Source organism: Bactrocera tryoni, chromosome 4 (genome assembly GCF_016617805.1).
Source record: "Bactrocera tryoni isolate S06 chromosome 4, CSIRO_BtryS06_freeze2, whole genome shotgun sequence".
Taxonomy (NCBI): Eukaryota; Metazoa; Arthropoda; class Insecta; order Diptera; family Tephritidae; genus Bactrocera; species Bactrocera tryoni.
In genome coordinates, this window is record NC_052502.1 from 43,218,039 (window position 1) to 43,241,539 (window position 23,501).

Consider the following 23,501-nt stretch of genomic DNA (forward strand, 5'->3'; position numbering starts at 1 on the left):
ACACGTCATCAAGGGTGTTAAGAAAATATAATATACCGAATTTCATTGAAATCGGTCGAGGAGTTCCTGAGATATGGTTTTAGGTCCATAAGTGGGCGACGCCACGCCCATTTTCAATTTTTAAAAAAAGATTGGGTGCAGCTTCTTTCTGCCATTTTTTCCGTAAAATTTAGTGTTTCTGACGTTTTGTGTTAGTCCGTTAACGCACTTTTAGTGTTTTCAACATAACCTTTGTATGGGAGGTGGGCGTGGTTATTATCCGATGTCTTCCATTTTTGAACTGTTTATGGAAATGCCTGAAGGAAACGGCTCTGTAGAGTTTGGTTGACATAGCTATAGTAGTTTCTGAGGTATATACAAAAAACTTGGTAGGGGGCGGGGCCACGCCCACTTTTCCAAAAAAATTACGTCCACATATGCCTTTGTGCCAAATTTCACTTTAATATCTTTATTTATGGCTTAGTTATGACACTTTATAGGTTTTCGGTTTTCGCCATTTTGTGGGCGTGGCAGTTGGCCGATTTTGCCCATCTTCGAACTTAACCTTCTTATGGAGCCAACAAATACGTGTACCAAGTTTCAGCATGATATCTCAATTTTTACTCAAGTTACAGCTTGCACGGACGGACGGACAGGCGGACGGACAGACAGACATCCGGATTTCAACTCTATGGTATATATAACCCTATATCTGACTCTTTTAGTTTTAGGACTTACAAACAACCGTTATGTGAACAAAACTATAATACTCTCCTTAGCAACTTGTTGCGAGAGTATAAAAACTATTAAATGGTGTATAAGAAAAATCTGTTTGATATTGGTTACAGCTTCTGCAGATTACAATTTTCCTATAGATTCTTAAAATAAGAAAACATAAAGTTCTGTTTATAACACAGTGGAATTGTTGACTGTTAAAAAAAAACGAATGAGTAACAACTTAGTTCAAAAATTTGAAACCTGCAATTTGTAATTAAATTTGGAATTTTCTCAAGGAGAGTCAATTGAAGTATTTAAAAAAAATGTTTTAAGCACGTCTTATTTAGCATGCATAAAATTCAGTCTTCTTTATTCAAAGCTAAAGTGACAAAAACTTTATGTATTGCTGCTTAAGGGGTCCCGGTGGTATAGAACCCTCAAATTATGAGTGTTTTCAGGATTTTTTTTTTAAGGTTTAAAAAAAGAGCAATCGATTTGAAATGTTTACAGTTTATTTATACACTTATGAAAAGTACAAAAATATTTTTTTTGTTAAATAAAAAATTTTTAACAATATCAAAAATGATGTCCAAATAAGCTATCTTAAAAAATGACTCCCGGTGCCGTTGTTGATTTTGACTCTTCAGAACATCTGAAACATAAAAACCACATAAATTATTAATCACTATCGCTGACACTACAACAAAAAAAAAATTATATTAAAAAAATTTCGCGCTTTTGAAGTTCAGATTCTGAAAACAGGTATTTTTGGACCAGTTTTACGTCGAAAAAATCGAAATTCTTAAAATTAAACTTTGTTCATAGTCCCGGCGATAGATATTGATTTTATAAACACCATATTAAAATTTCAAGTGATTCGGATGGATAGTTTTTTTTTTTTATCAACGGCACGCCGAAAAAAGTAGCTTTGAGATAAATGGCGTACAAAGCTTCCATTCATTGAGTCCCTCGACCGCGCGCTACCTGCTAAACCTCTGTAGAAGCTGAAATAATGTGAATATCCTTCCAAAAATTTTACAGTATATTCTTAAAGGACTATACTTTCGAATTATAAAACAAAAAAAAAATCGATTTTTTGAAAATTCTAGACCACCGTGACCTCTTAAATTAAATCTTCTCAAAACAATTGCATTTTCTGGGTTCATTGGTAGCTGCCACTGTGGAAGTTGGAATGGATTTTGAAAACTATTTTTATTTTTATTGATGAAACTGCAAGCAACTACTTGAAAATAACAAATAATTATGAATAATCAGATATAATTTATAACCATTTGAATATTAGCTTTTTAAAGCATGGATTTATGTCAGCTTAGGCTCTTCACAAGTCACAAATGCCGTTCATGAAATTGTGGTTTGCAAAAACTGAGTGCGCTGAGACATTACTTTCCACAGCAGCGGAGCCGCCAACGCTACCGCCGCTGCCGCCGCGGCTGTACAATGTTAAAGTGCCACAATAGTAATTAAACTTTGGCATTTTGAACTGAAATGCAGACAAGATAGCAGCCAGCAGCCAGCAGTGCATGGCCTTAGACTCCAGCCGTGTATGTTTGCATTTAAAAATGTTTACAACTACACATATATAGTATATATTTAGGTATATGCATGTAGTGCAGATGTAGACATGAAAATGTATGAACTAAAGCGCACTCGTGCCGCTGTTGCAATACGCTCTTGTTTACATATTTTATTTACATTTTCTTTGCAATGGGCTTCAGCTTCAATTTCTGCTGTTTCTACTGCGTATTTTTCTTTGTCCTCTTCTTCTTCTCCTACGGCTTAACGCTGCTATTTTCGCGCACTCGTGGTGTTTGCTTTCATTTAAGTTGATAAATATTGGCTGAGCGCATGTGGTCTGCATGAAATGCTGCAATCCACATACATACATATATATGTGAGTGTATGTGTGCGTTTGCTTGCCGCTATTTGTTTGCGTTTTTCATCTTTCATGGCTTGCCATTAAATTCCCTTTCCTTACATATAAATTTGCGCGCACGAGAGCGCTGCTTGCAACAGCTGCTGCAAATGCTTGTGTGTGTGTGTGTTTTGGCAACGCAAGTTTGCTGCTTAAGTCTTTTGTAGTGCGCAAATGGGCATTTGTTGCGTTCGGTCGAGCGCGGTCGCTTGTCATTCGCGCTTGATTGCAACTTAGCGAGTTCGCTGCTTAAGTCTTTTGTACGCCAAGCGCCGAGCACTTCCACCTGGCACAGGCCAAGGCGCGCACATATGTTTTGGAGTGTGCAAAAGTTATAAAGCTTCTATTTTAAGTACACACGGGAATTTCCAAGCCACTTTTGCGCTTTACTCTTACTGCCATCCATCATATTTGTGCGCATGTATGTATGTATGTATGTCTTTGCGCATGTTTTTGGCAGCGCATAAAGCACACTAATTCAATATCAAACAGACAATCGGTGGCAAACTCCGTTGACATTGTTGCCTGCTTCTTTTATGACCGCATAGCCGACAGCGTCGACCGCAGGCGCAGCCACTGCCGCAGCCGCAGTAATTGCAGTCAGTTGGAAATAGTAAACAGCTCCGAGCTAAAAGCCATTAAGGTGTGTGTAGTAGGTAATTGGCGCGCCTTAAATCGCTTGTAGTCAGTGTTGGCGCTCGTTTGCGCTCGCGCAGCGCCCGAAGCTGCTTTGTTGTTGCGCTCATTGGCGCTCATTAACGGCAACTTCCTTCTTCTGCACGCACACAAACACGCACACACACAAACGCACATAAATAAAGCGCACTCTTGCCTCTTAAGCTCTTGGACAAGAGCCAAAACAACAACAAGTTGCGCACCTCTCACACTGTGCGGTGACTGCGCAGCTCGCTGCCGCCGCTGACTTAACAGCTGTGCACTGGTTATTGGCACCAACAGGCATACAGACAGACAAACAAGCTGGCAGCCTAGCAGCCTACAACCTACAGTTCGCTCGAGACATTTTAGTCTTCAAACTTCAGTACGCCAGTTCACCAGCCGCTAGCCACTGTGCGCCGCCGTAGTAAGTCTTCATTCTACAATTAAGACGATAGTCTATAATTTTTTTTTTGTTTTGTGTTGTTTGCTGCTATCCATTGTCTAGTCGTGTTGGCTAACTGCGGCTCGTGATAGTCTTTGCGAGTCTTCAGCGCTTGGTGCGCTCATCATTTTGCCATTTCTTGCTCGGCTGGCAACGAAACCAAAAGTGATTGTTAAGTGCGCGCATTACCGTGAAGTGTGCCAGTGCCTGTTTGCCTGCCAATTCGCTAGTCAGTCATTCTGCCAATACAGCATACGATCTGTTTGCCGTTAGTTGGTTATTATTTTTTCTGCTTTTTACTTGTGCTGAAAACGCATTTTTTTTTTGAGACTTTATTGAGTGTGTGTTACCTTGGAATGCATCGTCCAGTGGCGGCGAAGGCAACAACAGCAGCCGCACGCAGTTACACCCAAAGCGATCGTGTTGTGAATTTGGTGCTTTTTGTTTGCAATCGCAAAATTTTTTTACGTGTGTTGCAAGTTTGAAAATTCGCGCTGAATACCCGATATTTTATTATACATATCTACTTAGTAGGTTTTGTGATTTTTTTACGGATACATGAAACTTTAATACGACTTTTTGTGAAAATTTTCTGGAAGCAATGAATTTATTGAGTTTGAATTAGTTTTTGTACACTTTCCGTAATTCATTTCCCTTGCATTATAAATGTAAGTTTTAAAAGCAAAAAAATATTTTTTAAAATATAAATTTTTTGAAACTTGTTCTAAATTTTTTTTCCATAAAATGCTTGTGTAATAATTTTTAATATTGAGTGCGATGTACTTAGCTTCCTTATTGTTATTTTTTTTTTGTTTTGAGTACAACAAAAAAATATTTTTTCAAGGTCTTTAATTTTTTTAACCTTTTTGAAACTATTTTTTTTTGGTAAATTAAAAAAAAAAAGTTTTCGATGTAAATTTTTTTTAACTTTTTGAAAATATTTTTTTGTTAATTTTTTTGTTTTTTCATTTATGTTTTATCGAGTATTTTTTTGGTGTGAGTTCTTAAACTTTTTTGAGTTTTAAAATACTTATTTAGTTTTTTGAAATTAAAAATTTCTTTTTTTTTTAATTAATATTTAGTTTTCGTGTGTGTTATACTTAACTTTCCAAAACGGAAATGTGAAAAGTATGAGACATGTTTTAGCGTTTAAAAACCTTTTTTCAAGATTTTGAATTTTTTTTGTATTTTTTACTACTAAAAGTTGTAATTTTATGAATTTAATAAATTTTCGTAGAAGATGTTTGTTTGAACTATTTAAAATTAATGCAAATTTTGTAAAAATTGTTGATGTAGTTTTTGTAAACAACAATAAATAAATTTTATGCGAAATTTAAAATTTTGTTTAGATTAATAAAGTAAATATAAAAAAATAGAAAACTCAATTTGAATTAAAGAAATTTATTTAAATTTTTTATTTTTGCTTATAATTCAATTTTTATATATTTTTAATGCACCTTTTCAATTTTTTTTTTATTGAAATTTTCTCTTTGAACATTTTACTTGTAGAAGCAAATTTTGTAAAAATATTAAGTTTCGTTATTTCAAATTTTCATAATTTATGATTTTTTGCTTTTAGAATTTTATGCCAACATTTTTTTCTATTTATTCTATAAAAAAACCTTGATTTTTGGTATACATTTTTTATTAATTTCTAAAAGAAATTATTATAAATATTTTCTTAGAATTAATTTGTACTTATTATATGAATATAAATTTGATTTTTAAAGACATTTTTTCCAAATTTTTATGTTTGTTTATAATTAAATTTTAACATATTTCTAACACACTTTTTTTAATTTTTTTCTTTTCTTTTATTGAAATTTGCTATTTGAACATTTTACTTGTGAAGGGAATTTTTTTATAAATCATTAATGTTGAAATAATGAGTTAAAATTTAGTTTTAAGAATTTTTTTTTTAACTATAATATTTTTTTTTTGTGAAAATTAATAAAAATACTTGTTTTTTATTATAGAATGAATAGAAAAAAAATTTGAAAAAGTTTTTGTAAGCAAAAAAATTGTAAATTACGAATTGTGAAATTTTTAAACTTTTAAAAGACTTATTCCAAATTTTTTTTATAACAAAGAATTTATTTTTTTATTTAATTTTATTTTTTAAATTTATTTTTAATCAATGTTTAAAGTATTTTTTTTATAGTTTTTGAAAATATATGATTATAAATTTTTTCTTAGAATTCAATAATAATAATTAAAATATTTTTAGAAATTTTTATTTTTTTATACTTAAATTTTAATTTATTTTAAAAATTTTGATTCAAAGATAATAATTTATTTATATTTTTTTATTAATATTTTTCAACCCTTTATATGTATTATATGAATTTCAAACTCTGCTATTCGACATTTCTAGGGCTATTACAGTTATGTTGTTATTATAAATGTATTTCCCCACATTTTTTTCTTAATTTTTTTTTTAATATTAACGCGAAATATTTTTTTTTTATTTTTATTTTTACTTTTTTTAGTATTTTTATTTTCATTTGTTTTTTTTTATTTTATTTTCAAAAGTTTTTTAGCTGTGTTTAATTTTTTAAATTCCATTATTAATCCACAATTTAAAATCGCCTCTTTACTGTATACTTTCCTTCCAAAAGTACACGCGCGACACCAAATAAACAGTTATTGCACGGCATTTAGTAATAAAATTACTCGGCAATTACAACAACAGCATGTGTGGCGTGTGCACAACAAATTTAAGATGCAAACTACACCAAAACACAACAAATTTTTCGCAAATTTTATAACTGTAATTAAAATAGCGCGCTGCTGCGAAAAAATCGGCCGATCGGACTAAAAAATAAAATTGCATATTTACAAATAAAAAATAAATGAAATGCAAAACATTTTTTGCATTTATAATTTAATATTTATATATTTTTTTTTGTTTTGAGTGAAAAGTGAAAGTCGCAAAACTGTTCAACAAAATATTTGACGGCTAAACAATACATTCAGCGGACAAATAGACATTTCGCAAGCAAAAACTCTAAATACCGTACTGTGTGCATGAACTCTGTGTGTTGTTGTTTGACATGTTTTGTTTGCAATAAAATGCACGAGAAAAAAATCAATAAAAATAAAATAAAATTTTCTATTTAATTTTACTTGCAACTGCAGGTGTACATTTAATTGCGGCCCGCATTCAAACGAATATTGAATATTGAGCAGCGAAAGGAGTTGATAATCAAATATTCAGTGCACAAAGTTTACAACAATAATAACAAGAAATTACAACAACAAAGGCAAATATGTTGCTGAAAATGTAAGTATGAATTGAAAATTTTAAAACTGTTATTGCATCACTGCTAACGGTAAATTACATAATCGTGCGAGAAGGATCTCATGCGGATTATCGCTGGCGCATATCTATGTATTTTGCGAGACTGACTTCATTGACCTCTAAAATAGTTGGACATTCTTTGGAACAAAAATTAAAATTTAAATAGAGATTTAAATGCTCAACAAACAATTCAAAAAAAGTGAAATTAAAAAAATAAATTAAAAACACTAAATTCTTGATAAAAAAAATCTTTAAGAGAAGTAAAATTCAATTTATTTAGAAAAATTATTTATAATTTCAAAAAATTAAATTTTTGATTAAAAGAATATCTAAAAAAAAAGGACAATTTAATTTAATTAAAAAAAAATACAATTTGGTTTAAAACAAATCTTTAAGAGAAGTAAAATTTAATTTAATTAAAAGAAATTAAAATTTTGTTCAAAAAAATTAAAAAAATTAAATTTTTGATTAAAAGAATATCTAAAAAAAAGTATAATTTAATTTAATTAAAAAAAATAAAATTTGGTTAAAAACAAATCTTTAAGAGAAGTGAAATTTAATTTAATTAAATGAAATTTTAAATTTTGTTTAAAAAAATTAAAAAAATTAAATTTTGAAAAAAAAAAATCTTTAAGAGAAGTAAAATTTAATTTAATTAAAAGAATTTAAAATAAAAGAAATTAAATAAATTAAATTTTGAAAAAAAATCTTTCAGAAAAGTGAGATTTAACTTTCCTTGTTTATGAAATAGAATTTTTGCGTTTCTATAAAAACAAATGTGTATAAATATTAATGCATAAAATTGCTTTGTAACAAATTCGGATTTCCTATTGAAATACATAAGGCACTTGAGACATAAAAAAAGTCTAAATAGCTCACAGTTCGACACAGTTACGTTTTTCAAAATAGCAGTTAACCTTAATTTATTCAATCTTATTGATATAGTGTTAAGTTTAAGAAAGTGAATGCGATTACAACATACGAGCATAGATTAAACTTCGAAGGTTCAGCAAAGCTTATGTGCAAAGGCAAAATATCACAAATGGGGGACGGCTTATTCGGCTATTTTTGAAACAGCTTCTTTAATGTCGACTCTCTTAAGAAACCCATACTATTTTGTTTTAATATAAACACTTTACTAAATATTATTATTGAGTCTAACATTGCATGTCAACATTACTATCGGAAATTGGTATAGGAATGTATAGAGCGGCTGAACAGTCTATCAGATCTTAAACAAGTGCACCTTTTCTGGAGGCCCGGCCACAAAGGTATAGCCGGAAGTGAACTGGCTGATGAGCTCACCCGCTCCGCAGCGCACACCAATATGGTTGGACCCAAATCTTTCATTGCGGTTAGTCCCCTTACCGCAAAGGAGCTGCTCCGCAAGGATGAAGGAGTGATAGGGAGGAGTATTGGCAACAACTCCAAAGCATGCGCTATGCCAAGTAGCTAATGGGTGGTTCCAACCTTAAAAGGTTTAAAATGTAATCAACCTCCCAAGAGACAAACTCAGACTACTTGTCGCCTTCTACACTGGTCATTGTAAGCTCAAGAAGCACTTATTTAACTGTGTGAATTGTCGCTTCTGTGACATGGAGCCTGAGACTCCAGAACACCTGCTAATTGACTGCACAGCAGTCTGTAGGTGGAGGATAAAGACCCTTGGGACCATGTTTCCAAGTATCGCTAGCACCTAGCAGTATATTGGACTTTAACATTATGCTGGGGCTAAGAGAGTCGTTTTGACTTAAGAGAAGGCAAAATGATCTAAATCGCGGTGCAAACCTCATTTATTTATCTAATATAATCTAAGTAAAATCAGCTTTATGGCCTCAAATTTCATGGCGGACCAATCACAATAACAGAAGCATCCTAAAGATGGCGCAGTTTGTTTAAATCTTCTTTAAAACACTTGTTTTACGGGTGGTTATTGGAGAGATATGCAAGTTATCAGCAAGAATTTTAAACATAATGTCTTTAATTTTTCCATCATTTTTTTAAGAACTATCGACAACCATTCAAAGCTTTATAGCACAAAAATACTTGTGGTCCCTTTAAAAAAGTCTTCTAAAACGATTTTGCGTACAGAAAAATCGCAACAGCTTAAGTAATTTTTTTGTAAATAATATAATAATTTCCCTGTCTGCGTAAAAGTTGAGTCCTACAGAATTTTTACAACCTAATTTTCCTAATTCATATCGTTCATTTGTCCTCGCTTTGGTGTACATGAAAGATTAAAAAAGTTGGATTTTATAACAGACCCTAAATGACGTGCGACTAGACGCATAAACTTTTAAGCAGATACCCTTTAACTTTATTTATAAAGAACCTTCGCCAGAAGCAACTGTGGCAGATGAAGGCATCAAGTTGACTCGCTTGACAAGGGAACTGGATTTTACTGTTGCGCAAGCAAATATTTTTTCTTCAGGCATGACTACTGAATAGCCAGCATATGCACTAATCGTTACCTAAAATGCAAAATAGCATAACATAACTTTTCATAAGTTTACAGGCGAAATTTGAGTTTTGGTTATAAAATGGTTAAACATTGGTTATATATTAGTTACATATGGGTTATATATTAGTTATATATGGGTTATATATTGGTTATATATTAGTTATATGTGGGTTATTATTGGTTATATATTGGTTATTATATCTGACAGGGATTTTCGATTTTTTGATGATTGTTTTGCATTTTAAGTGACGATATGTAACTAGTAGAATTCATATAAAATCAGCCTGCTTTGCAAAATTTTGCAGTTGAAAAGGTTAACTTTTTCTAAGTCCAATCTATAATATTTTACTAAAACAGAAACAAACTATCGATCCATCCATTTTCGTTCCACTTGCACACAATTTATGTTATGTATTAAATCTGAGCAAAATGCTAATACCTAAAGTCCCGTATATAGTATAAGAATGCTTACTGAATAAAGCATCGCTAGCAAGCTCAAAAGGTGTCGATAAATTCTCGTGTTAAACGAGAAAATTAAATTAATATTAATATTTTAAGCACAAAGCAAATGTTGCATATGAAATCAATATACCGTTATGTACTAGCTGGTATGTAAATGCATGCATGCCTTTCAAAGCAACTATTTTGTAGTCATCAAGAATGCATTTAATTTTTCCATCAAGTTTGCCTTCAACACCATCGCTCAGTGTCTTTCTCAGTGCATTTCTTGTCGCTGACGCTGCGAAGAAACTCGTTTTGCAGCCAAACAAACACACGGGCAACGGTGCACGTACGTGCGCAGCACACATTTATGTTTGTATGTATGTATGTATGCTTGTGTAGCAGGCAATGGTGTGCGCATTGAAGCGCGGGTGTTTGGCCCGGGTGAAAAATGCATGAATTATGGGCGCGTTCATTCCCACATAATTGTGAGTTTTCGCGTCACTCACACAGACACCACACAACTGAAATGCCTAACAATGACTGTTATGTGCTTAACTGAAAGCTTTTATCTGCATATAAGTATGGGTGTGTGTGCGCATGTCTGTCTGCTGAATCATAAATTACGACTGCATTGGTTAATTTTGTGCAAATTACTTGTTTAACTGAGCATGAATGTTATATTAACCGTTTGGCTAGCCAAAAGAAAACGGTAAACCTGCGTATGTGCAGATTAAAGCAACAAATTTCTAATGCTCATCAGGCAACCAGTTGACTTATGTACATAAATATGTGCGCTTATGCTGCCATCATGCTTATTGAGTAATAAACTGCACTGCCAAGCACCCACACACACATGCAGTCACGGAAAAAAACATACACATACATACACGTAAATGTATAATTTATTATAATCCGCTCACGCTCAGCTTCCCGCCAACTCGCCCATTTACATGTATTACAAATATAAATATTGTATATAATGAAACTTCCGAATTTTCAATTTGAGTTGATGCGCAGCTCTACCAACAACTACAACAACAACAACAACAACAGCAACTAAACATGGCAAAAGCATGTTGTGAAAAACAATTTAGCAGCAAAAATAAACAAAGCACAAAGCACATCAAAGAGATTATGTGTGCAATTAAAAAATAAAGATAACAAAAAACAGCAAAAATAACAAAAACAAGAAAGGCCATGAATTTCGATTACACCGAAATTAGTTGTAATACCCTTTACAGGTGCATATTTTCTTGCATAGTGTACAAAAAAAATTGTATCTTGCTTATGTTGATGGGTTGCATGGAAGCTATATGCTAAAGGGTGATCCATTTCGAGGTTACCTACCTACCTTTTAAGGAATAAACACAACAACATACGAAGGAACTTTCTGTGACAAATTTATTTTGAAGCTTATCTCTTTCAAATGTTGGCCGCGGCTACGTCTCAGACGGTTCATCCAATGAACCCAAATTTCTATGACTCCTTCGAGCATTTCGACTGGTAACTGGCGAATGACAGGCGTGATGTTTTGCTTCAAGGCCTGAATCGAAGCATGATTGTCCACATAGACTTTTGACTTTACATATCCCCAGAGGAAAAAGTCTAACGGTGTGATATCAAGTGATCTTGCTGGCTTATCGACCATCACAAAATGTGAAATTATCTGCTCACCGAAGGGTTCTCTCAATAAATTCGATTGATGCAATATGTGGGAAGTGGCGTCGTCTTGTTGAAACCAAATGACGCCTAGATCACGAGCTTCAATTTCAGGCATCAAATAGTCGGTTATCATTGCGCGATAGCGGTCGTCATTGACGGTTACATTCTCACCGGCATCATTTTTAAAGAAATATGGAGTCATGAGTCTACCGGTCATTAAACCGTTGCTTTTTCTGCATGAAGTTACAGCTCTTGAATTTGCCTTTTGTCACAAATCCGGCTATTTTGCTTATTTGCATACCCATTGAGCCAGAAATGGACATCATCGCTGAACAAAATTTGGCTCGAATACTTCGGATCTTCTTGGAACTTTTAAAGAGTCCATAGAGCTAAGCGATGGCGCTTGGGATTTTCGAGCCGTTTCTGTTCTTGTACAAGCTGTATTTTGTACGCTTTCAATTTAAGATCTCGACATGAATCGTTCCATACGTCAGCCCGAATGGCTGTGAACGACGCCGAATCGAATCTCCACAGCCTTCATTCTCAGCTACGGCAGCTATATTTTCTTCACTGCCTACTGTACGTGGCTTATTCGGTCTAATATTATCCAATAATGAATGTTGGGTCTCAAGATCGGTGACGGCGTTGCGAATAATACGCTCAGTGGGCCGATTATGTTGACCTTAAGTTGAGCGGTGCGCGCGAAATACATTCTTTACACAACGTGAACTTTCGTAATAAAGTTGAACACTTTGTAAACGTTGTCTAAGGGTAATTCATTCCAAGAAAAATAACATGAGAAGTACCTTTACCTGAATCATCCTCTATAATAGTCCGATCTTCGAATTTCTTCGGAGATTGTAGCACTGTGGTGGGTAAAAATGTTGCCGAATCCTTTGAAGTTACATTGTCATATGAATAATTTTTCCATACAAGCACTTGAGGCTGATCGTTCAGTTTGCAAGGCAGTTATGTGCTTTAGTAGTTCGATATCGGCGGCTCCGACAAATAAACAGCTTATCGAGGAAAAGAGGTAAAATTTCAGAGCGATATCTCGAAAACTGAGGGATTAGTTTGCGTTTACATAGCCACTGGTAAATCGTCTCAGCTCGCCACGCAAATCATTTATATACATAAGTATGTACATGCTGTTTAGTGTCTCCGACGCTTCCTTTTGGGTAATATAAACTTCGTGCTAAACTAAGTATGCCCTATTCGGGGTATAAAAGCAACATTAATAATAAAAAAATAACAAAAATAATGAAAAAACAACAATTCAGCTAAAAAAGAGACGTCAATTAACGAGCGCTAAAAGGAAAACCTTTATGATTACAAATACTTGTTATTGTAGTGAGTGTTTTTTTTGCTGCTGTTTTTTATATGTTTGCTTTTAACCGCAATGTGCAGCTCATACTTAAATATTATTATTATTGCACTTTGCAGTAGTTTACAAATCACCTTTTTTATTTGAGGGTTTTTCACACATTTTCATAGAGCGGGAATTCTGTCGAAATAGTTTCATAGTTTGAAAGAAATAGCTTTATTCTGGCATGAAATTAAAATTTTGCAATAGAAAATCAATGTAACTGTATTCGCATTTTTAAATGTGAAATTAAAAACGAATCGAATGCAAGCGATACAACCACTTTTCTGTGTATGCACAGAAGCTTATACATATATATTTGAGATTAAATTTATTCATTTATTTATAAAAAAACTTTTAGAATATTACAAATGTATTCGTTTTGGTAAAAATAAATGTTAAGTGGAATTTTTTTCCGAAAATTACAAAAAAGTAACTCATTTTGGTAAAAAATGTTTGCGAATACACAAATTTGTTGTCTGCTTCCGACCCGAATAATATTTTGAATATACATAAATTCTACTTTCATAATTTAATCAACGAAATTTTATCGCACTTCTAACTGTGGAGGCTAACTGCTTCAAGCAACTAACAGAAAATGCATTTTTGACAATAAATTTTCCGACCGCTGTGCCAGAGATAGCTTCTTTTCTGGCGTTAAAGTCGCCAAGCACGATTTTCACATAGTAGCGCTCATAAAAGACATCTTTAGTCGCGTTGTCCATCTCATCTATCGGGTCGTCCCGATATGTTGAAGAAATTTGCTTTTGATGCGTATGAAGTTCATCCACTGGAGTGAATGCCAGGATTCGACGACGTAGTCTCTCTGCCACCACGAACGCCGCACCGAATTTGCGATCCTTTACATGGCCACTGTAGTAAATGCCACAAGCCACATCGCACTTCTTGGACGTTGGTGATGTCAACTTTTACTCTAACGCGGACATCAATCAGCAGGGCATCGGCAACTTCCCAATTAAGGGACCAGACATTCCAGGTGCATGCCCTTAAATCGTAATGCTCAACACATTTGCAGTGGTCGTCATTGAAACGGGGCCATGCAAGGCTGTTGTGATCTTTTCATTGTGTGCGTTTTTTTACTACTATGTGCTATATAAGCTACTTCACTATCAGACTCGTTTGGGTGCCTGCTCATTGCGAAATCGCTGGCAACAGCAAAGCCGCCGAGCTACTCAGCGGGCCTGAAATGGAAAATTAAACCCTTCTGCGAATTTAGGAGTTAGTTAAAATAATATGAAAATATTATGTGGCTTTGGGTACTATAATCTTAAACTAAAATTTTCATTGGGAAATACATAAGTGCCCTCAGAAATGGAATTATGCTACACAAGGGGCGTTCCATAGTAAACTTTTTGAATCTAGCGCTTCTGGTGACGCCATCTATATGACGAATCTGCTACCTTTATCACTTGTCCAGTGAGAGTTTCATGACATTTCATCGATTGGAAGTGAAGTTATTGCGTTTTAAGTGTCAGTATGTTTGTGTTGTCGGTGCTTCGAACAAAGGGCCAACATTAAATTTTGTTTTAAAATTGGTGAAACTTTCGCATTTTGATCGAACATTTGGGTTTACGAAAGATGTGTGCACGGTGGGGAACAACAAATGGACAGACGACCAAAAATTGCTCAGAATCCAACATTCGAAGGACCAAAAATCACATTTTAACCATTAACCACTCCCCGTATTCACCTGATATTGCACCGTTCGACTTCTTCCTTTCCGAAAAAATGCATTTGCCCATGAAAGGAAAGCATTTTGCAGACGTAGAGGCTATTTAAAAGGCTTGCACCTGGCCTACCGGCCAACCAGTGGCGTAGCTACAACTTCGGGCGCCCGGGGCCAAGGATGCTCTGCCGCCCCCCTTTATCTACCTACCTACAAGTTTCATGCGGTGGTTCGAACAAAAGTGAATTTTTGCAAAATATCTTCGATATTAAGTATATAAAATTTAGGAACTAGAAGACACGCAAATTCTGAAGTTCCAAAATTCTCACAATATCGTTTTTGAGGAAACTGATAGTAAATTTACAAGACATCTACGTCCTACTTTGATTAAAGAGAGCGAAGAAAAACGAAGAACAAATTGGATTTTCGCCAGAAAAAGTTTTATTATACATTTCTTCAATGGGACTGGAAGCTTAAAGACGTTAGCGACAGCTTTAAGAATACTACTCACTATACCTGTATCAGTTGCATCTAGTGAAAGATCTTTTAACGAACTTAAATTGATCAAACCTTACTTGAGATCGACCATGAGTCAGAATAGACTGTCCAATCTTGCGATTCTCTCAATAGAATGTGAAACTGCTTCAACTTTAAATTACAGTGATATGATATGTGATTTTGCAGCGATCAAAGCTAGAAAACTGCATCTTTAAGTTCTATCACTATTTTTAAGAAAGATAAAAGCCAAAATATATAAAACAAATTCAAAGACTGCAGAGTATGCGAGTAAAAATTAATATTTTTCATTGTTATTCAGATGATTTCATTGTGAGTGTACAACTCTTTATCTTTTATAATAAATTTTGTAAAAAAAATTTGTTGAAGTTTTTTTCTGATTATTAAAAAACAGCGAAGATCGTTTTGCCGCCCCCAAGACGTTGCGCCCGGGGCGACGGCCCCCTAATGCTGGCGTTTTATGCGAACCAAGTAATGTTATTGGCAATGTATGCATATGTATATAAAATATGCAACTCGATCCCACGCAATATTATTGTAACCGCTTGAGATGATTTCAAGTAGACCAAAAAATAAGGTCGAAATATTGTCTTGAACGAGCTTCAAGGAATTTTTTCAAGCTTACTCCATTGTACTATATTGAAACAGCAAAAGTTTCTATAGACGAAGCTTTTTAATAGGACTAAATGCATACAAACACCTTAAGAAATTCATTGCTGGAATAATTTTGAACAGCACTGTGCTAAACATCGCGGTTATGTAGGACAAAAACAAAAAAAAAACTTACTTCTACCAAAATGTTTTTTCTTCAAGACCGCCTTGACTTATTAACCGCGCAATTTATAGCATTTATTATTGCTACAATTGTAGCTCGGCATGCGTTCAACGCTATTTTAAGTTGCCACAAATAAATCAAGGTGTGATTTGATTTTGCCAAACTTAGCATGCGCGCCTTTGTTAACTCGACAATTGGCCAAAATTAAAACGCATGAAATAATAAAAAAAAAGAAAATTTTCGAAAAAATTTCGTGAGTCACTGACATTAATTTAATCATTTAATTTTTGAACACACATGTACACATACCTATAAAAGCATGCACGCACAGTCGGAGCGGTCAAATGAAATAAGCGCAAAAACCTCGAAGGTTAAGTGGCCTCTTTTATTTTATTTGCTTTTTTCTTATTCATGATTCTCTTATTTTTCCAATTATAAACTGAATCAGTTGCATGCTGCTTACAGCAACTCAAATTTACCCTTCAACTATGAATAAACTGCTTAACTATGCAGCAGCATAAATAGCAGCGCACATACACACTGGCACGTATGTAGTTTCGTGGCGAAACCCTTCTTCAGGCCAACACACACCTTTGCAGAAATTAAAATAAATATTAATATCAGGCAGCAACAACAAATCGCGGAATGCAGCGCAAAAACGTGTCTGCGCACTTATGCAGCGATGGAAAATATTTAAATTCACATTTTATACAACTTGTTTTGTTGTTGTTATAACTTATAATTCACATTCACATTTTTTTGCTCGCCAACTAAACACAGTAGCGCGCGAGTGAGTGAGTGACTGTCAAACGCATCCACGAGGCGCAGCACTCACATACCTATGCATACATACACACACATACATATAAGTGTATATATAATATATTTTATCAATATATGAATACGAATGCCGACCGCTTTGTTTATTCCGCAATCACTTGCACTTTCAGTCTTTCCAACTCCACTACTGCAGCAACAACAACAACATACATATACAAGAAAAAACGTCAATTTCACCGTAACTCAAATACCCTTCACAACTAACAAAGTAAAGGACTTGCTTTTGATAGCTCAACTTGTATGGCAGCTACATATATCCTATAATAATCTTATATTTGGAGAAGGCAAAGGCTGCTGACACTACAATCCATGCCAAATTTCGTGAATATAAAAGAATTTTCCTTAAGAGACCTTGATTTGGAGCGGCCTTGTACCGTTGGTGGCCCAGCGCTGGCCTGGCTTTCGCGAAGCTCAACTATCTAGTTGTAGAACGCAAGAGGATAAGGGAACGCTGACCCGCTCCCATTCTGCCATTAGCGGTTTTAGGGTGCCTTTCCTTGCTAGCTCATCAGCTTTGCAATATCCTGCGATTCTGCTATGGTCCGGCACCCATATCAGTCTTATCACAAATACACTCGATGCTATTGATAGCGGTTTTAGACACTCTTCGGCCAAACCTGAACCCATTGTAAATGAGTTCAAGGCTAGTGTCGCCGATCTACTATCTCACTTCTTTGAAAGAGGCTGCACTCCGAAACAGCAGATCTATTGCTACCTCAATGGTTACGACTTTACGACTTGGGCTTGGAAAGCACTGCATTATTCAGGAAGTCAGAAGCTGGAATTGATAGAGAGCTCAACCCTCAACCAACCTTTCCCCCAAGCTTTGACACATCCGTAAAGAAGCTCACTACCCCTCTCCTTCAACTGGCTTCTTGCCACTCACAACTCCCTCGTCGGTATAAGAACAGAGAAGGAGCCGCTAGAGTTCGGTTTTGCGACTACATGATCCAACTGATCCAGTATGAAAGCAAAGTGTGTGAGGATATCAGATTATTAAGATACGTGTTCTGAGTCCGATAGCAACTTTCGCAATCATACAACTTCCGACTTCGTCTATCTTAGTACACCACACATGCTGATGACCGCCACCCTTTGAACGCTCTCGAGTTTCTTTGCAAGTGTGGTCTGTTCTAGAGCCCTCCACACAAAGGCTCCATAGAAAGTAATGGGATTTACTATGGTGTCGTGAAGCCGGAGGACCACTTTCGTTGAGAGGCACCATCTTTTGCCAATGGCTCCCCTTTAACAGTATAATGCAATTGATGCCTTTTTTGCTCCCTCTTCCGTATACTTTGGACATTAATCTGTGTCGAATTTTCTTGAAGATATCTCGTCAAATAATTAGTTTTCCATAGAAGGACTTGAATTTCATTATTAAGTTTGTATGGCAACTCCTTGGGTAGAAAAGGACTTGTTCGGAATTTCAGATCCATATCTCGAAAACTAAGCACCTAGTTCGTGTATATATCAGCTCGTCACGCTGATCACTTATAAGTATATATATTTTATCGGGTCTCCGACAATTTCCTCCGGCTGCTGCAAATGTCGTAGCAAACTCACTATAACCTGTACAGGGTATAAAAACACCATGCTCGCTGGTTATATTTGAATTTTGCTGCAAAACGCTCGCGGCGACTGCTCAACATGTTGTACGTTGTTGTAGGTCTGCAACTTGTTTTTGTACTTTAGATTTGCTATTTTTTCTCCCGACCACGAGTTGCCTCAGAAAGTTGAAGTTGTCTACCTTTGCAGTGTTTTTACCACCGCAGAAATGTTAATACACGGTTGGAATAAAAAAAAATTACGACAATATAAAGCAAAACAACAAAACAACAAAAAAAAATAGCAAAATGTACGGCAAAATATTTATTGTACAGGGAAAAGACTGCCCGAATGACAAACAGAAATAAAAGGCCATAAATATCAATATGATTGCGATTACGTTCGCGCCGCACACACACACGTGCACACAGTTACTACAACAACAGCAACTGGCTAACCGGCTGCAACTGAGTAATAACTCTGCCTGGGCTAAGGCACTCAGCATTCACCACTCGGCGCACAACTTGCGTTTTCCAATCCAATCGCTTGTCACCTGCCTCTCCCCCCAAACCACCCGCGCGCTGCAGAGTCTAACGTTACGGCTACGCTCCATTGCGTCGTACAGCACTGCACTGCCCCATTTTCCTGCCGATATTCCATAATATCGAGTAATAACCAGTGTGCGATAACAACCACAACCGGAGTAAAGCGCTTGCCTGCTTCTTGCCTTTGGCTTTCGGCGCTGCCGCCACCGCTGTCGCGCTCGCTCTCTGTATTGTGGGCACCGCCGCGCCGCTGTTGAGCTCGTAAAAACAACTGCACATTGAAATGGGTTAATTTCGTGAGACTCTTTTGCTCCTTTTATTATTATACGTACATACATACATACAGTCATAACAGTTTGTATGAGTAACTATACCAGTTATTTTTGTTGTTTTTTATCTTAGCGAAAGGGTGCTCTGGTGCTTTGCCACGCAGGGTGTTACCCAGCAAACATTTGATCGGTCAGTTGGCAGCTATATGATGTAATTGGTTCGATCAGCGATTCCGAGAAAGGTACATGTCCCTAGGGGGAGAAGGGTACGTCGAATACTTTCAGAGCTGAAATGTTTTCGTTCTTTCGGTCGACATGACCTAGCCAGCGTAGCCACTGCCTCTTAATTCGCTAAGCTATGTCAATGTCGTTGCATATTTCGTACAGCTCATCGTTCCATCGACTGCGGTATTCACCGTTGCCAAAACGCAAAAGACCATAAATCTATCGCAAAACTTTTCTCTCGAAAACTCGTAATGACGACTCATCAGCTGTTATCATCGTCCACGTATCTGCACCATCTAGCAAGAAGGAGGTGATGATGGCTTATAAAGTTTGGTGTTTGTTCTTCGAGAGAGGATTTTACTTCTCAATTGTCTAATCAGTCCGAATTAGCACCTATTGGCAAGAGTTATCCTGCGTTTGATTTCGGGGCTCACGTTGTTGTTTGTATAGATGCTGGTTCCAAGATAGACGAAGTTATCTATGACTTCGAAGTTATGACTGTCAACAGTGACGTGGGAGTCAAGTCTTGGGTCTGACGACTGTTTGCTTGCTAGGAGATATTTGTCTTGCCTTCGTTCACTACCAGACCCATTTGCTTCGCTACCTTATCCACTTTGGAGGAAGCAAAACTAACGGCGCGGTTATTATGATCACTGGATCGATGTCATCGGCGTACGCAAGCAGCTGTACACTTTCATAGAAGATGGCACCTTCTCTATTCCGATCTGCAGCTGGAATTGTTTTCTCCAAGAGTAGATTGAAGAAGTCGCACGATACAAAGTCGGCATGTCTGAAACCTCAGTTTGTATTGAACGTTTCGAAGAGCTCCTTCCCGCGATTGTACTACGCCATCAATAATAGTCTCAGCAATAAAGCCTCCATAATCAAATGTCTTTGTATTCAAGGACTAATGGTGTCATCCACCGGACGGGAGTATGAGTTATGAAGACTTGAAAAAGTCGTAACAAAGTGTTAGAATATTATAAATTCAAAAATTCAGTCAAAATCATGTCAGAATGTGGCGAATTTATTGTGATCAAAAGTTGAGGAATCTTGCGCTTAAAAGCCTTGTAACGAATGGCTTCTTATATATTCCTCCAAACGGTTGGGAAATATTATTTCTTTATAGTTTAGCCACCCCGAATCCATCACTTGATATTCAAAAGAAGGTAATTGAAGAAACGTTGAGTATTAAATTAAATATTTTCGATTTCGGTGCAGGCTAAGTACAACATATGATAGTTCGAGACCATGCTCAAACACCTCGCCCTCGCTAGTGATAATTCTATATGAGATTTCTAATTAATTTCGTGGAACTTTCCCACATCATTTGGTTAACGAATTTGACGCGACTCGAAAGTTCATATTTTATTATATTGGCTGTTTATTTAACGTAATGAGTTGATTTCAGTCATGGGTTTGATTCCACACTTGCTCATATGTAGGTGATAACTGCTTTGTCACTCCTTAGATGCTTGACATCCGATTATGCAACATAGTTCCATTGATTTCGTTGGGTTTGACCTCCAAATAATGGCCGACGGTAAGTCAATGTCTTGTAAATTATGATGTGTGACGTTTTTCTACGTATCCTCTAGAGATCTCCTTTTCAACAGTCATTAGCAGTTATAAAAATATTCCTTCAACACATTACGTGTACTCTTTATGTTCCAAGCATTGGTTCCAGTTCCTCAGCGAAGTCTTAATTAATTTTCATATATGTGACCTGGTCTACGAAAAGGGGGCTTAGGTGCGAAAACTAGTTTTCTGGGAAAAGCTGTTAAAAATAATCGTCAGTTTCTCGTTATCTCATTAATTGTTCTCCTCTTTTTTGACACCTAAGCCCCCTTTTCATAGACCAGGTCCCCCCTTTTCGTAGACCAGGTCACATATGTATTTTATATCCAAAATGCTGACTGCATCCCAACTGCTGCTGTTACATTATTACCCACCTACAAATTGTAGCTTTTGCTGCCACATTTCAAGTATCTGCGTGGTAGCAGCAGCGGCAACGGCGGTAAAAACAGTTGACAACTAAATGAACGACTAACCGGTTTACCAGTTTACCACACTTGGCTGCCGTGGTGGCAACAAAGATGCGGGCGTGTGTGTGTGTCAATCTATACATATGTGTGTATGTGTAGGTACACCGCAATATTGAAAATAGATTGCTATTGCCTGTTGTTGCCGTCTTTGGTCGCATAATGAGAAATAGAGTATGTATTTGAAACAAGTTCCCGGTCTGTTTTACTCACTTCACTTTTCAGCGCACTTTCGCTGCGATTTTGCGCGCTCAATAAAGCTTTACCTACGAACTGGTCCATGCACACACGGCCATACATACATTACATGCGATTTACATCTCTACAGCACACACACAAATACATACATACATGGATTGCTAGCAGAAAAATAAGTAAATTGTGCTGACTTGGCCCGAACCGCTTAAGCATCTTGGCAGTTTGCCTTGAGCTTTGCTTTGTTGCCATCTATATACATCAACGGCATACCTTTGGTATTTCAATCAGCAACAGCACATAAACAAAAAACAAAACAAGAAAAACCAATCTCCAACGGTTGCAATGAAACTATTATACCATTTACGAATAAAAGAGATTCCATGCAAGATACTTGAGTTTGAGCGGTCAGCTTGTATGGCGGCTTTATGCTATGGTGGTCCAATATATTTTTTCTTGAGGATCAATATCTCGAAAACTGAGATAATTGTTTGCTTATGAATAAACAGACGGACGGACAGACAAAGTAATATGGCTAAATCGACTCAGTTCGCCGCACTGACCATTTATTATATATAAAAGATAATATATTATATAGGATCTCCAACATTTACTGCTGGGTGCTACAAACTTCGTGGCAAACTAAAAATACCCTGTTGAGGGTATAAAAACCAACTTACAAAAAATGCATGCAAAAGGCAATATATGTCTACGTGGAGACACACACACACACCTATGTGTGGCTTTATTTATTTCTTGAGATTTGCGGCGCATTCGCTGGCATATCGCATCAGCCAAGCGTTCGACCTCAGCGATTCGCATCGGTTCGCCTTATTGGCGCATTGTTCAATGTGCCTGATTATCTCTGGCGTGTCTGTCCGCTATATCGCCTGTTATATTCGCTGTTATTTGGGCTTGGCAAAGCATCTGCCGCTCATTGCACTAAGCGGTGCATGTGCAGAAATCACCTTTTATACGCCCAAGTACGTTCGTATGCATGTAATGTGGCTAGGTAACTGTATCGCGGCACATTTGCGCATGCGCGTCGCACTGTTGCTGGCACGAACCGGTTGGTGGTCACTGCAGCGCTGTGGCAGAGCAAGTCGATTGTGATTTATTTATTATTTATATTTACATATTTACATCCTCAATATATTAGTATAAATCGAAATTATCAACCAGGTAGGACAAATGTTCCATCTGAAGAGATCATATATTTCTAAATGATATGGCACATTATTTTCCGCGATAACCAATTTGGATAAATCAGTTAAGTTAAGTTACGTAACGTTACGTTAAGTTAAGTTATGTTATGTCAAGTTATGTTAAGTTAAATTAAGTTAAGTTGAGTTGAGTTTTAAGTTAAGAGTTAAGTTTAGTTAAGTTAAGTTAAGTTTAGTTAAGTTAAGTTGAGTTGAGTTGAGTTGAATTGAGTTAAGTTAAGTTAAGTTAAGTTAAGTTAAGTTTAGTTACGTTAAGTTAAGTTATGTTATGTCAAGTTATGTTAAGTTAAATTAAGTTAAGTTAAGTTGAGTTAAGTTAAGTTAAGTTAAGTTAAGTTAAGTTAAGTTAAGTTTAGTTAAGTTAAGTTAAGTTTATTTGAGTTGAGTTGAGTTGAGTTGAGTTGATTTAAGTTAAGTTAAGTTGAGTTGAGTTGAGTTGAATTAAGTTAAGTTAAGTTAAAATAGATAACATCTCAATTTATAGTTTGATTCCACTTCTTTTATCGACGTTATGTCTTCCTAAGTGACATTTGCCGAGTCCACAAAGACCGAATCGCTAATAGAAAACAATAATTTAAGCCAAGTTCTTCTTCAGTTGGTACTTAAAATAAAGAGAGTACTTCAATCACACTCCATAGTCAATGCAAAAAGTTCTTGAGTTTTCGAAAAGCTTTTCTCTT

The 23,501-nt window shown here is 35.8% G+C and overlaps 1 protein-coding gene across 2 annotated transcripts in view; it reads left to right on the plus strand.

Moving 5' to 3' along the window:
* The window catches only part of LOC120775916 (mucin-19), a 65,884-nt gene that overhangs the window by 36,645 nt on the left and 5,738 nt on the right, over positions 1-23,501 (plus strand). For both annotated transcript variants that reach the window (XM_040106312.1, XM_040106311.1), the window contains exon 2: positions 6,867-7,011. In XM_040106312.1, coding sequence (XP_039962246.1) covers positions 6,998-7,011 — 14 coding nt within the window. In that variant the 5' untranslated portion in view covers positions 6,867-6,997. The remainder of the gene's footprint in view (positions 1-6,866; positions 7,012-23,501) is intronic.